The sequence below is a fragment of the Vipera ursinii genome (genome assembly GCF_947247035.1).
Source record: "Vipera ursinii genome assembly, chromosome: 10".
In the NCBI taxonomy this organism is placed as follows: Eukaryota; Metazoa; Chordata; class Lepidosauria; order Squamata; family Viperidae; genus Vipera; species Vipera ursinii.
Window position 1 is genome coordinate 4,579,244 of NC_139520.1, and position 14,596 is coordinate 4,593,839.

Below are 14,596 nucleotides of genomic sequence, written 5' to 3' on the forward strand. Positions count from 1 at the left end.
CGAAGAGCCAACGCTTGTCCGAAGACGTCTCCGTGGTCATGTGGCCGGCATGACTAGACGCCAAAGGTGCACAGAACGCTGTTACCTTCCCACTGGAGTGGTCCCTATTTTTCTACTTGCATTTTTACGTGCTTTCGAACTGCTAGGTTGGCAGAAGCTGGGACGAGTAACAGGCGCTCACTCTGCTACGCGGCACTCGGGATTCGACCTGCCAAACTGCCGACCTTCTGATCGACAAGCTTAGTGTCCTAACCCACTGAGCCACCGCGCCCCTTCCCCAACTAAAACAGGATCCCAAATATAAGCCTTCTTTGAAATAACTGCAAGCAGAATATATGGGCCCTCATTTCCAGAACGCCAGACCTGCCATCCTGCTGAGATGGCCCCGTATTGATTTATAGAATTATAAATCCACGGAAGTGTTTTTAGCTTGTCTCTTAGGTGCACACAAAGTTTCTGATTTAATTCGCTGGATTGCACTGTCGGTCAGTCAAAGTTTTATTTTGGTCAAAGACCAGTATAGAACAAAACAATCAACAAACTGTTGAAAAGTAATAGAGGAGGACCAAAGCTAAAACATAAGCTAAAGGAGTAATACAGAATATTTTACTGCTAATATTACCAGTGTAAGCTATGTCCCTAGAACCAAGAAAGATGTTATTTGTCTAAAACTGAGACATAAAGCTAAATTTTAAGACAGATGTAGGATAAAATAAAATAATCTATTCGTATATGTTGAACTATCGTTCAACATGAGGCATGGTTATACCATATTAAGCAATGAAGATTAGACAATTTGAATCTTAAATGAACTTGGCAACATCTAGAATTGGTTTAAATTGTTGTGTGTCTTTCTTGATTTCCTTTCCTTTCCTTTCCTTTCCTTTCCTTTCCTTTCCTTTCCTTTCCTTTCCTTTCCTTTCCTTTCCTTTCCTTTCATTTCCTTTCATTTAATTTCCTTTCCTCCCTCCCTCCCTCCGCCCATCTCATTTTACATGATTCTAGGCACCTTGCAATGAAATGCACAATATAAAAAAATAAAAATGAAGTACACAACAGCCAGGCATTATCCACCCAATCAGCAGTGCAGCCAGGAGACAGGCTGTATGCCGACTTTATATATGACACAGTTGTTGAAGAATAGATGTCTGAACATAATGCCAGTGATACCTGAAAAACAAATATCCATTCTTGGCTTAGGAGCATTTATTTCTGTGTGCTTAATCGAGGTATTGCATGTATCTCCTACGTTTTCCCAAGAGTTAAGGGTGGCTTCCATGGAGATTGTCCTTTGTTTCGTGTTCCCACTGGCGCTCCTGTGAGGTGGATCGACTGAGAGGCAGGGGCTGTACAGTATGAAAGTGGGCTTCCATGGTCAATCCTAATCCCGGTTTCTCTCTGGTTCCTTGCACAAGAGCACCAGCCTGATGGATTAACACCTGACGAAGGCATTGATTGAGGGCCGGAAGCTTTAAGGAGTAAGCAAAAGACCTATTTATAGTGGAGCAGCATGGAGAGCACCAGATGTGTGATTGTTAATTATAATGCAATATTGAGTTATGGTGGGTTGCTGTATTCTTACAGACTCTTTGCATTGGAGGTTTAAAACCTTGATAAATCAATATTGACTCAGCCTTCCATCCTTCCGAGGTAGGTAAAATGAGGACCCAGATTGTTGGAGGCAATTAAGCTGACTTTGTAATAATGCCGCTTAGGGGGTGTGTGAAAGCCCTAATAAGCAGGCATATACATAGAATGAAGGCTACTGCTAAGCTTGTAAGCCGCCCTGAGTCTTCGGAGAAGGGCGGGATATAAATGGAATTAAAATAAAAAAAAAAAATTTTTTTACAAGTTCTGCAGTATGGATGTGTTCGTACACTGGAGAATTAACAAAAAAAAGCTAGAGGCCGTTGTTATGTGTCACACCATTGATTCCCCTTCATTTTTCAAGGAGACTTTTTTTTAACTTTTCATACGATATCTCAAACCAACCTTTTTTCAAGGAAGGGGGTCCAGATTTTTCTCAGTCAATTCTAGATGAAATCCTTTTGATGTTACCAGTCAAAAGCCATCGTGCAGTTATTTTTGCTGGTTGTTTTTTTTTTCTTTTGGGAAAGAAAAATGTGAAAACAGGACTAAAAAAATTGGGAAATTATAAATGGAACATGTCTAGATTGCCTGCAAAATTGCCCAGATGAGATTGCATGATTGTTATTTTCTGTTTAGAATTACCTTTGGGGACTGAAATAAAGTCCCTTAGATCAGAATTTCTCAACCTCAAGTTTTAAGATGCATGGACTTCATCTCCCAGAATTCCTCAGTCAGCATGAATACTGACTGGGGAATTTCCGGAAGTTGAAGCCCACACATCTTAAAGCTTGTCGGCTGGGGAATTATGGGAATTGAAGTCCACACAGCTTAACCTCAGTTATATTTATATTTTATATTTATGAAATTTTTATACCGCCCTTCTCCCGAAGGACTCAGGGCAGTGTACAGGGCAATAAATATAAAAAAAGAATACAAAAGTTAAAAAACGATTAAATATAATGCCCAAATTTAAAACAATAATTAAAAACATATTAAAACCCTGCCCTAACCCATCAAACCAGGTCAGATTGCTCAAATAAATAAGTTTTTAGATCGCGCCGGAAGGAGCGAAGGTCGGGAGCCATCTGGAGCTCAACCGGCAAGCGGTTCCACAGGTCTGGCGCGCCCACCAATCGGCATTCTCTGATCGGAGGCACCCTGAGGAGGCCCTCTCTGTGGGAGCGCACTGGACGGAGGGAGGTTGATGCCGGCAGCAGGTGCTGCCGTAGGTAATCCGGACCCAGGCCATGTAGGGCTTTATAGGTCATCACCAGCACCTTGAATCTCACCCGGAGAGCAACCGGCAGCCAATGCAGCTCGCGGAGCAGAGGTGTAACATGGGAGTATCGGGAGACTCCCAACACAACTCGCGCGGCTGCATTCTGCACCAGTTGGAGCCTCCCGAGTGGTCTTCAAGGGCAGCCCCATGTAGAGAGCATTACAGGAGTCCAAACGAGAGGTCACGAGCGCAAGAGTTGCTGAAGGTTCAAAAAGTCTGCCTTACAACATCCTGCATTTTTGATAAGACACATTTTTAAAAGGGCTTTTGACAAGCAATTCTGTGGATCAGCCTACAGATATCTCCTTCCATCCCATCAGTCTGAAGTTTCTTTTAGTGAGGTTGGGTTTACTTCTCAGGCAATTACTACTTTCCCCTTTTTGCTCTTGCAACGTATCAATTACTGTAAGGAAAAGGAACAAAAAGCAGCACCGTAATCTTTGCCCAAGCTCCTTTCAACTCTGAAGCACACTAAGCTGGAATCTTTTCCAAATGTAATTGCTGCTGTGTAGGCATACTTAATGAATTTGCAGATGACACAGAGCTGAGAGAGCGAATGCTTTAGGAGACTGGAGGAGAAAATCAAAATTACCCCCATCTCTCAGAGAAGGTAACAGAACGAAGTTGAAGAAGGGCAAATACAAAAGATTTCATTTTTGGAAAGGGGAAAGGAAATGCCCAGGCAGAGGAACAGGAGTCACCTGCATGTTCCTTCTTGCTGTTGTGTAGAAAAGGATGGTAAAGTTGCAACAACAACAATAATAATAACAGCTTCCATCCTGCGACGAGATCTGCAATGCCATCAAACATCCACATCTGCCTATCCCAGTTCCTTGGTAAGGACTCGATAGGTAGTCAAAAATGCCAAACCCAGTCTGAACATCTGGCGGACTGTGCAATTATTATTATTATTATTATTATTATTATTATTATTATTATTATTAGTAGTAGTAGTAGTAGTAGTAGTATTAGTATTATTAGTATTATTAGTATTAGTATTATTAGTATTATTAGTATTAGTATTATTATTATTATTAGTAGTAGTAGTAGTAGTAGTAGTAGTAGTAGTAGTAGTAATATGACAGAGGAGTTAATTCTGATTGCACAAGACCAAGTCTTAAGGACAAATTTATACAAAGTCAGAATTGAGAAGAGCAACAAATGCCACTTTGGGGGAAAAAAACAAGTGAAGAAACAGGGCACTACTTGGTTAGCTGCGGTAAGAAGATTGTACAGAGCAACTACAAACAATGCGTGACAAAGCGGCAACAATGGTGCACTGGAATATTTGCAAGAAATACCGCTTGCCTGCAAGCAAGAGTTGGTGGGCCAGGGCATGTAAGCGATAGGCAAACACGCAAAGTTTCACTTGTGTGAACAGCGGACAAGTGCGAAGCTCCACTTGCGTGAGCAGAGGGCACCTCAGTGGAGGGTGCTTGTGCGTGAAGCTCCACTTGCCCAAGCGGAGAGTGCATGAGAGGAGGGAGCTTGTGCTCACGCATGAAGGTCCACTCGCGCAAGCGGAGGGCGCTCGTGCACACAGCTCCATTTGTAGGAATGGAGTCTTCGTGCCCGAGCACCCTCTGCTCGTGCGAGTGGATCTTTGCACACGAGTGCAAGCACCCTCTGCTCGCACGAGTAGAGCTTTGCATGCAAGCGCCCTCTGCTCACACACAAAGCTCCATTTACCCAAGTGGAAGGCGCGCGTGTCTGCCGCTCACACCAATGGAGCTGTGCACCTGTGCTTTCCACTCACCTGGTCCTCTCCACACTGGGCCAGGCCGTCAAGGTGGAAAGGTTGGGGGCCGCTGCTTTAACATAATCCAACAATATCTGTCTATCTCAGGTCCTTGGGGAGGACTCAGTAGGTAGATAAAAATGGCAGATCCAATCTAAACATTTGGCTGGCTGTGTGACCAACCATAACAATAATAGTCACAATTGTGGTGTCTGGGTGTGCAGTGAAATATATCTTCAGCAAGAACAGCCCTTCTTTTTTCCCTTGCAAACACTGTCCCCCTCCTTCATAAGGCGCCCAAGGACAAGGTGTCAAAAATGCTGCGAAGCAAGTTCTGCTGCTCTAGTCTAAACCTTCTGCTCCAGTGGAGAATTACTTGGCTGCATTGGAAGAGACACAACTCGGCAGCATAAGAAACCTCCTGAGAAGTTACTGGAAGGAGAAGCCGCAGACAATAAAGGCAAAAGAACCTCAAGAGATAAGTCTGGGAGTGAGCACCATGCACGGAAGAGTCCTGCATCGCAGTCCCAGGATAAAATGCTCACGTAACAAAATCCTTGGTTTTGGCCAGCCGCTTCATTCTGTAAACAGCCTCCGTTCCTGGGAGCTGAAAATCCCAAACCGGCAACACCAAGCCTGTCACACAGCCGTGTTGTTGGGCAAGTTTTGTTGGGGCACCAAAATTGGAGTTGCGGAGGAAAGCATGAAGGACATGTTGGTTTTCCTTTTGGCGGAAGTGGACCAGGAGCTGTTCCTGGGTTCGGTCGACAGAGCCTCCCCCCGTAGGCTGTGTCTGCCTTTCCTAGTCTGATCTTTGCAATTCTCCAGCCGAGAACCCGACTGGCAGCTTTGCCCACTGCCAGATGAGCTGGCCAACTTTTTGCAGTGGGGAAGCGATGCCAGCCAGGATTCCCAGCCCAGAAGGATGACTCTTTGGAGAAAAGCACGACCGAAGGCCAAGTGGAGCTTGCAGGGGACAGGGGAAGGCATTTTTGCTTTCTGTCGCACTAGATCCAGTCCTCTTCTTTTCCAGAGACACCTTTGAGGGTTGGGACAGCAGTGAGATGATCAAAATAATCTCACTAAGAAACCTTGGAGGGAAATAGCTGTGTACAGAGACTTCTATCCTTGTTTATTAGATTTCTGTCTGTCTTTTTTGGCACCGGGTGGATTCCACAGAGCGCTCTCTTCCTGTTTTCCCTACCACAACAGGCTTGAACTGAGATTGGCCAAAAGTCTCCAAGGAGATTGTGTGGTGGACAGGGGGACTTGAACCCAGATCTGCCCTGGTGTAGGAGATGACCAGCCTCAGCCTGAGGGAGGGGTCAAACATGTCATCAGTCATGAGTCCCTGTGTGCTCACAAGAGATCTAAGCCCAGCCCACCTTAAATTCCTTTTCCTGTTATCTCCTGCTAATTTCCCTTGACCATTAATAGTTCAGACTCTTGTAGAGAGCTTAAGCTTGCAATAAATCTTCATGCTTATTTGAACCGCCTGAATCTCCTAATTTCCCCAGCACTTGACACCTGAGCAGTCGCCACTATACTAGTTGGGCTTGCTGCTATACAGGTTGTGGCTCTGTAGCCCCCATGATTGTGGCAATAGCCCTGGGGTTGCAGAGGAGTTCTGATCAGTGATGTTGCATGGCACATTTTCCATCCTCTTTAAAATAAAGCAGATTATTTCCCCGGAGATTTTCCCCACTTTCATACCATTGCTAGTAAGCCCCAGGAGCTGCAGAGGTCCTTAAAAGTTTGCGAACCCTTTTGAATTTCCCATATTTCTGCATAAACATGGCCCAAAAGGTGATCTGTTCACCACACAAATCCTAAAGTGAGAGAAAGAATATCCCATCATCCAAAATGAGGCAGAAATGGGCTCTTTGAGGAAAAGGATCCAAAGCAACAGGTAGCTTGGAGCAAAAGATTGTCAACTTTTGCTTCGGTAATTGGTGTGCCCAGTTCAAAAGGATCCACAAAGTTTAAATACCACTGTAGCTTAGGAAGGAAAAAAAATGCACAGTTGAAATGGAAGCCCTGTGCAGAATCTTTAAAAGGAGAGTTTATCCAAATAAACTTCTTGGGGGGAAAAATGTTTTTTGAAGGAGGTGAGTGTTTAACGAACATTTTGCTCAACAACTGCAATCCTGGCTCCTGGTTGCTGTCATTAAGCCATCTCTTAGGTCAGAGGTCTCCAACTTTTTTGGTTTGGTGGCCCAGAAAGGGAGGCAGGCACTGTTACGCGCTCGTGCCCACGCACAAATAGGCTGCACGCGAGCACATGCGCACGTGCAAATGGGCCACGTGAGCGTGAGTTCTGTAGATGGGGCAGTGCTAGTGCTGGTGGAATGCTTGGCGGAGCGCTAGTGCCGGCGGGATACCCAGGGCAGGGCGGTGTTAGCGCTGGTGGGACGCTCGGGGCGGGGTGGTGTTAGTGCCGGTGGGATACTTGGTGCACTGCTAGAGCAGGTGTGGGGGCGAGTGCACGCGTACACATGCGTGCACTGGCCATCCCTTTATGAGGCCCAGTGGCCAAGAGGGCCCACAGGTTGGGGACCCCTGTCTTAAAGTGGTCAAGTCTGAGGACCCCTGACTTAAGACATCGGAGAGCCCTAACTGCATAGGGCGGAAAGAATCTTGTCTCACGCACAGGATCATTGTTCGTGCTTCTATTCTTTGAAATCCTGGCCAGGATTATTCAGATTGGGCTGGCTGACATATGCGATTTAATAGGCGTTTAACCGTGACACGAGCTATTGAATACCGCTGTAAATGGGTTATAATTCACACGGGGGGGGGAGGGGGGCGCTAAGCCCTAAGGAAGCGGCAGCAGCTGTGGCTTTCATGTTTTAAGAAGGGGCTGGGCCGACCCAAAGGGTGGAAAGGGCTCAGCTTTTCTGTTATATTTTGTTTTTCTGGTTCGTACAGCCAGCAATAAATAAATAAATAAATAAAATGTGCAAAAAGAAATAGTGCAACCCCCTGCTTTTGAATCTCGGTTGTCTCAGATGGTTTATATAAACTGAGTAATTTTCAGCACGTCGGTTTATATAAGAGTAAGATCCCAGCTCTCTTTGCACCACTTACGTTGCATTTGCCCACCCTTCAGGGGAACAGCTGGGAGATCGTTCCTCTCCTTCCTTCAGCTTCCTGGAAGGGGCAGCGCAGGGACGGCGCAGAGAGCCCGCATTTGCAGACGAGATTAGACATTTCCCTTTGCGTTAAACGCTGGAAAGGACCTGAATTTTGAAGCCAGTAGAATCCTGTCCTTAATTTTTATTTTCTTGCTCCTGTCAGATTTTTACCGTGCAACGTTAAAGCTCGGGCAAATGGAAGTAAGGCGGCATTAAAAAACCACAACAACAAAAGCCCTTTCCCCACGTACGCAGTTTTGTGTCTCTTGAGTTTTCGGATTGCTTTTTGTGGTGCTCAGCTTCGCAACTGTTTTGTTCCGTTTCACACAGCGGTGCTCGCTTTGGTGCAGCGGGAACAATGGGTTTGGCTCTGGGGATTCAAAACTGAGCTAGGAAATCCGCTTGGTATCCTTGTGGAAAGTTAATGCAGGCAGTCCTTGACTTAAGACCGTTCGTTTAGTGACTGTTCAAAGTTACACCGGAAAAAAGCGACTTCTGATAGTTTTCCCCACTTTACGACTGTTGCAGCGTCCCCGTGATCCTGTGATCAAAATTCGGATTTTTCATATTTAGGACGGTCGCAGTGTCCCTGGGGACCACGTGATCCCCTTTTGTGACCTTCTGACAAGCAAAGTCAATGGGGAAGAAGCCAGATTCACTTCACAACTCCGTTAACTCGGTTCACAACCACAGTGATCCACTTAACACTTTCTGTGGCGAGAAAAGTTGTAAAGTGGGGCAAAACTCACTTATCCAATGTCTCGCTTAGCAACATAAATTTGGGGCTCAATTATGATCATAAATCTAACTGTATTCTCAGCTGAGCGTACCTCACAGGTTGGTATGCGTCTCAATGTATATATTTAAAATGTTTGGGTTTTGCCCCTCTGGCACTGGGCACACACAGAAGTCATGTAAACTACGCAACCAAGGCAAAAAGTGGAGCTTTTTTAAACCAAGCTCCAATGACATCCAGATGATTCTCTGGGAAGCAGCAATATTGCACGAAGCCTTTTCTATACACGTCCCAATTCAACCTAGCATCCTGGGAGCTCTTGGTGGTCTCCCATCCAAAATCGTGTAGCAGCTTTCAGAGATCAGCTAAGGTTAGCTAGTGAGACCCTGCCACCAAGCTAGCCCGTGACACAAAGCTAGAGGTGAGTAATAAACCAGGGAACGGCACAGATTGCAGAAATTTCAGCGGAACAATGTTGTTATTGCCAGTTGCTTAAAAGAATAGAGGTAGTTCTTGACTGGTGACCTCATTCAAGACGGGAACTTCCCTCATTAAATGATGCAGTCCCACGAGTGCCCCACCCCCACCGCCTTTATCATTATATGGCCATCTTAGGAATTCCCCCCCCCCACTTTTGATGTTTAATTGTCATTCTTTAATTTTACAAGTTTTAATCCTAATTTAATTTTAAAGTTGATTTTTATGTGTTCTTTTATTTATTGGTTATATTATATCATACCCTGCCTAGAGCCCTCTTTGAGGGAGATGAGTGTATATCTGTATGTGTATATATACGTGTGTGTGTGTGTGTGTGTGTGTGTGTGTGCGCGCGTGTATAAATAAAATTTAAGAAACACTCAGCCATCGTCTCTGTGAGACGCATTTAGACAGCTGCACCGAGTTCAGGCTGTAATCTCAGAACTCTCTTTTTCCGCCGAGTTTGAGGATTGAAAAAGACTGGGGTTTAGGTTTGGGTTTTTTTGCAGGGTGGCTCCCCAAAACCATTTAATGAAAATATTGCTGTCCCAGATTGAGGGGTGGCGTTCCTGCTTTTCCATGTCTGTGTGACCAGCCTGTCCCAGAACCAGAAGAGGGGCTGAGAGAGGAATATGAAGGGGGTCAAAAAGGTCAAGATGGCAGCCGTGTGCGTATGTGAGGGGGTGATGGAAACTTCCATTGGCTCCTCACCGCCATCCTCTTGACCTTTCCAATCGTTTTAGACCCCCCCCCTTGGTGGGCACCATGTCCACGTCCACCTCATTCCCCTTTCTCCTACCTTTTTCTCCTCCTTGCTTTGAATGAAAGCCAAATGGCCTTGCAGCCTGGTGGGGGGCAGCCTTCCCTCACCTGGTGCCCTCTAGGCCAGATGGGTCGGCCTCCATCTACCTTGCTGCCTTTCCCCCCCCTTCCAGGGGCTGCCCCAAGAACCGCTGCCTGCCTGTGATCGCCCCAACCTCTGTTTCGAAATTTACACTGTACCTATATAGCTACACAGGTAGTCCTTGACTTACAACAGTTCACTAGGTGACCGTTCAAAGTTGTAATACCACTGAAAAAAGTGACTTGTGACCATTTTTCACACGGCCATTGCAGCATCCCCATGGTCATGTGTTCAAAGTTCAGACACTTGGCAGCTGGTTCACATTTATGACGGTCGCAGCGTCCCGGGGTCACGTGATCCCCTTTTTGCGACCTTCTGACAAGCCAAGTCAATGGGGAAACCACTTAACAGCCGTGTGACTAATACAGCAATGCAGTGATTCGCTTAACAACTGTGGCAAGAAAGGTGGCAAAATGGGGCGAAGCTCACTTAACAAATTTCTCACTTAGCAACGTAAATTTTAGTCTTGATTTTGGTTGTAGCTGTACACCCAGACATATCCACGTCAGCCTCTACCTGCAAACTGCACTACATCTGGAGGGGCTTACGTCTGCCGCCTAACCTGCTTCCCCCCGCCCCCCCTTCCCCTTTTCCAGGTTTCAAGTGCCCCGTTTGCTCGAAATCAGTGGCTTCCGATGAAATGGAAATGCACTTTATCATGTGTCTGAGCAAACCCCGTCTCTCCTACAACGGTGAGTCCTTCTTTTCGGCCTGCAGAGCCCCGTTTGCCAGGCCTGGCAGGGGCTGCTGGGGGCAAGGCCGGGGGGCACTGGGAGGCCTTTCCCAGCCTGGCCTTCTGGCTGGTGTCTGAGAAGGTGTCCAGCCCGCTTCCCCCGCTCCTCTCGCCACCTCGTGCCCTGCCCTGCTCGCCTGGCGTCTCCCCACTCCTGGGTACGTGGCCTGAGTCCCAGCCTGACCCGCCGGTTGCGGAAGGCCGAGGTTGGGCGCCGGGTGAGGCAGGGAGAGAGGGGGCCACATTTCTGCCTCCCTACGAGGGGCAAGGCCAACTTCCTTCAGTTCGGCAGGCAATTGTTTGCCTTACTGCTTCTGCACTGGGTGCCAACTTCTACTCCTGCCCTGCCAGGTCCGCACGGAAGATGAGCTGCCCATTTCTGGCTGTTCCGGCAGGCAACGGGGAGGGGAGGGGTCCGCCGGCCTGTCTCGGGCTCCAGAGAGGACTCTGCTGCCCTCTAGGGAGTGCCTGGCATGCGGCAGCCCAGTTGGGCAGAGTTGGGGGAGGGAATAGCGGTGGGTGAGCCGCCCCCCCTCCTCTCGTGCCCTTCCTCTGCATCCTTCTGCCTGGCACGGAGCAGCCGGAGGGCAGGGCCAGCTTCCTCTGGCGTGGCTGCCACCTTGGCTGTCTCAGGCAGCTGGCCAGCTCCCAGCACGGGGAGGAGCCCCTGATTCCCAGGTGCAGAGGGAGCCTGCCGGGCGGGTGGGGAGACATCTGCTCCAGCAGCAGTGCCAGCCCGTGTCAGCCCTGCAGCCTGCCAATGTCCCAGAGGATCTCCCCAGCTAGGCCGAGACGGCAGGGATGGCGCCGGGCAGCGGGGCCAAGGGGAGGGCAGCAGCGTCGCTTGGTGCTGTAGCCAGAGCGATCTGCCCAGCCTCAGCCAGAGGGCTGAGCCAGCTGGGATGCGGCAGAGCGTGGCTTCCTTGCCCACAGGGCGGCCCGTCTCTTCTCCTTCTCTCCCTCCCCAGCTCTCGGTGTGCATCTAACACAAGGTTGTTTCAGGACAAGTCCTGAGGGGGGGAGAACGGGGGGGAGGCAGAGGGATCGATGCCAGCAAACAACCCCCCCCACCCAGCACTTAGCCGCTTTGCCATCCTCCCCCTTCTCCCCCCTCCCCCAATTGCTGTCACATTTTGGAGTTATTTTTGGAGCTGCCAAGCCAAGGTGGGTCTACACAGCGGCGCCTTTGGGGAGACGGCAGGGAACAGACTGCTGCATCTGGTCTGCCCCAGATGCACAGGGGACTACTGTGCCCAGCGTTCCCAGCCCCCACAAGTTTGACATGTCTCTTTTTCAAGCTTTGAGCTTCCTTGGCAGGTGGGATGGCCACTTTGGGCAAAGAGGGCATCTGGATCCCTCATTCCAAAGGGGCAGGTTTTGTTCCTAGGGGCCAGGAATAAAGAAAGGATGCCAAAAGAGGGACAAAGTGACATTCGAATAACAGAAATTAATTTTTTTAAAAAAAATTATTTTAAATAATTAAATTGATTTGTTAAATTGCCCCGTGGAGAGTTGGCCTTGGTGAGTTGTCCCATCCCGCCAGAGGAGTGCCTTCCATTGGTTGCCAATTCAGACATTAGACTGACCCAATGGACCAAGCAGGCACTTAGTCCCGGGTTGGGGTCAAGTCTAAAGTGAGCCAATGATTTGCAATGGGAGAAGTATCAGATTATTTTCATTCTCCTGTATTGCTACGGTAACATCCATCCATCTTAATTGTTTATTTTCTAGAATCCAACTTGGTTTGGTCTTTTTTTTAAAAAAAAAATGATTTTGATTTTTTTTAACTGGGATTAATTTTAACCAAATCTTGGACAGGCTGATCACTCATGGTGACTCTGGCCACTTACAATTAAAAAAGAAAAAAAGAAAAGAAAACAATACAGAAGCCAGTGACCCCCTACCCATCTGGCCACAACAGTCAGACCAGCCACTTGATGGGCACAATGCCACTCTGGGGTACCGAGGCCTGTTAGCAAAGCCAGGCCTTCTTACAAAGCAGTAAACCTCTGTCATTCTTGGTAGGAGCTTCAGTGTCCTTTCATGTTAAAATAAAAAATAAAAAATACCCTGTTCTTACAGGCTTGGGGGATTGAAGCCCCGAGTGGAGAGGACATTGCTATAGGAGGACTCACACAACACGGGGGTTCCCCCAAAATTGCCTGGGTGTCCTCTAACCTGGTAGATCCCAAACGGCTCTCCCTCATCAAGCCTAGTCAAAGGGGGTTGTGTGAACCCAGCTGCCCTTTTCTGACCCGGTTCATCCTGCCTTCTCTTTCTCTCCTGCAGACGACGTGCTAACCAAGGATTCGGGCGAATGTGTCATTTGCCTGGAGGAACTTCTGCAAGGAGACACGATAGCCCGGCTGCCATGCCTCTGCATTTATCACAAGAGGTAGAGTACCAAGGGCCTGGGGCCCCCCGAGGAAGGGCCCGCGTTGGGCCCCCTGGTTCAGATGGGTCGAGAGGGTGGGAAAGGGCCCCGCTGGTCTCCCCAGGCTCCTGCGTGCTGCTCCTCCAAACCGCACGCCCAGCCACACGTGGGGATCCTTTCCTTCTGCCACAGCTTCCCTTACATGCCATGCCGGAAAGTGAGGGATCTCCTTCTTTCTCTTCTGCAGCTGTATAGATTCCTGGTTTGAAGTCAACAGATCCTGCCCAGAGCACCCGTCAGACTGACTGCAGGATCACACCCAGACCTCTTTCCAGGTGAGGCCCTGCCTCTTGGTCTTGCATCTGCCCATTGTAAAGAATCTCACTTCCTAAATAGAGTCTGGTAACTCCTGGTTTAACCTGAAGCATTAAGGAAAAATGCAGCCTGGACTAAGATGGGTTGATCCATTTGTAGTTAAGCTGGCTGAGAATTTGGAAAGTCTCTGTCCCAATTGAGGGAGGGGCTGCCCACTGAGTTTGGGAAGGAAAAGATTTGGGGAACGGTGCATCACTTTTAACGGAGGCATTTGAAAGCGACCAAAATATCCTGTGCAGGCAAAAATGGAAAGAAATGCCATCGGCCCACATTATAATAAAGGAATCGGTTATTGAGAAAATGAGAGAAAAAACACGTTCTTTCAAACAGTTCTGCAGAGAGCGATTTGTCAGTAAGACTTGCAAACAGGAAGTAAATTCTCAAAACTAAGGTTTATTTTCATTTTTCCGTAAACAAAACTACATCAGCTAAAGTCCTTGAGCCAGCCCTCGTTTGTTGGGAAAAGGACAGAACGGAACATCGTGCCGTCCATATTCTTCCCAGGTTATCTTTCAAATTCCTGGTACGGCCCTAAATGTTTCTGGCAATTTCCCAACCAAGTTCAAATCAGTTTTGACTCAGCTTCGCTTTTGGTTAGGAGTTGGCTAACACTGCTAGTACAGCCACAATCCTTAAACTAAACCTTGCCTGATCTCATGTTTGATTCAAATGTTCTCAAAAACTTTGAGACGTATTCCAATGAGCCAAATTAGAAGGATTCTCCCTTGGGCCTAGTGATGTATTGTTTAATAAAAGTGTTTCCAAAGCAGGATATTTTCCAGGTTCATTAATTTTGATGTAAGATTGTTGTCATATCTGTTCTCATGGCATGAGCCCATTTATCTACACAATCCTCCCGGGATGTGCAGAGTCTGAATTTGTTCCTTCTAGTATAGGGTTGAATGTATTTTCTCCTCCCCATCTCTCTTTCCTGCCGACTGAAACACCGCCTTGCTTTTAGTCTAAATTTACACAGCTTTTTGTGTGTCACAGGAAAGGTAAGGGTGGCAGAACGTTATCTGCTCAGCCCAAGAATTTGAGAAAAATCATAAGCCAAAGACCACCTGTATGTTGAGGTTGAGGGGTTGAACTAGAAGATCTCCAAGGTCCCTTCCAACTCTGTTATTCTGTTAATCTGGACAACTTTTAAGATGCGTGGATTTGAACTCCTGAACTGCCAGCCCAGCATGCTGGCTGGGGAATTCTGGGAGTTGAAGTCCGTGCATCTTAAAAGTTGCCAAGATGGGGAAACATTG

General features: G+C 47.5%; 1 protein-coding gene and 1 long non-coding RNA gene across 2 annotated transcripts in view; one reads left to right on the forward strand and one right to left on the reverse strand.

The window, feature by feature from the left end:
* Positions 1-14,596, forward strand: part of ZNRF1 (zinc and ring finger 1) — a 46,658-nt gene that overhangs the window by 30,202 nt on the left and 1,860 nt on the right. Inside the window, exons 2-4 of the mRNA XM_083370726.1 lie at positions 10,455-10,550; positions 12,881-12,986; positions 13,213-13,300. Of these exons, the coding sequence (XP_083226852.1) occupies positions 10,455-10,550; positions 12,881-12,986; positions 13,213-13,270 (260 nt within the window). The 3' untranslated portion in view covers positions 13,271-13,300. The remainder of the gene's footprint in view (positions 1-10,454; positions 10,551-12,880; positions 12,987-13,212; positions 13,301-14,596) is intronic.
* On the reverse strand, positions 1,267-6,574 carry LOC310645200. The gene is made up of 3 exons (XR_014493432.1): positions 4,626-6,574; positions 1,993-2,105; positions 1,267-1,469 (listed from the first exon to the last, which is right to left on the reverse strand). It is a non-coding gene; the product is annotated as an uncharacterized lncRNA (long non-coding RNA).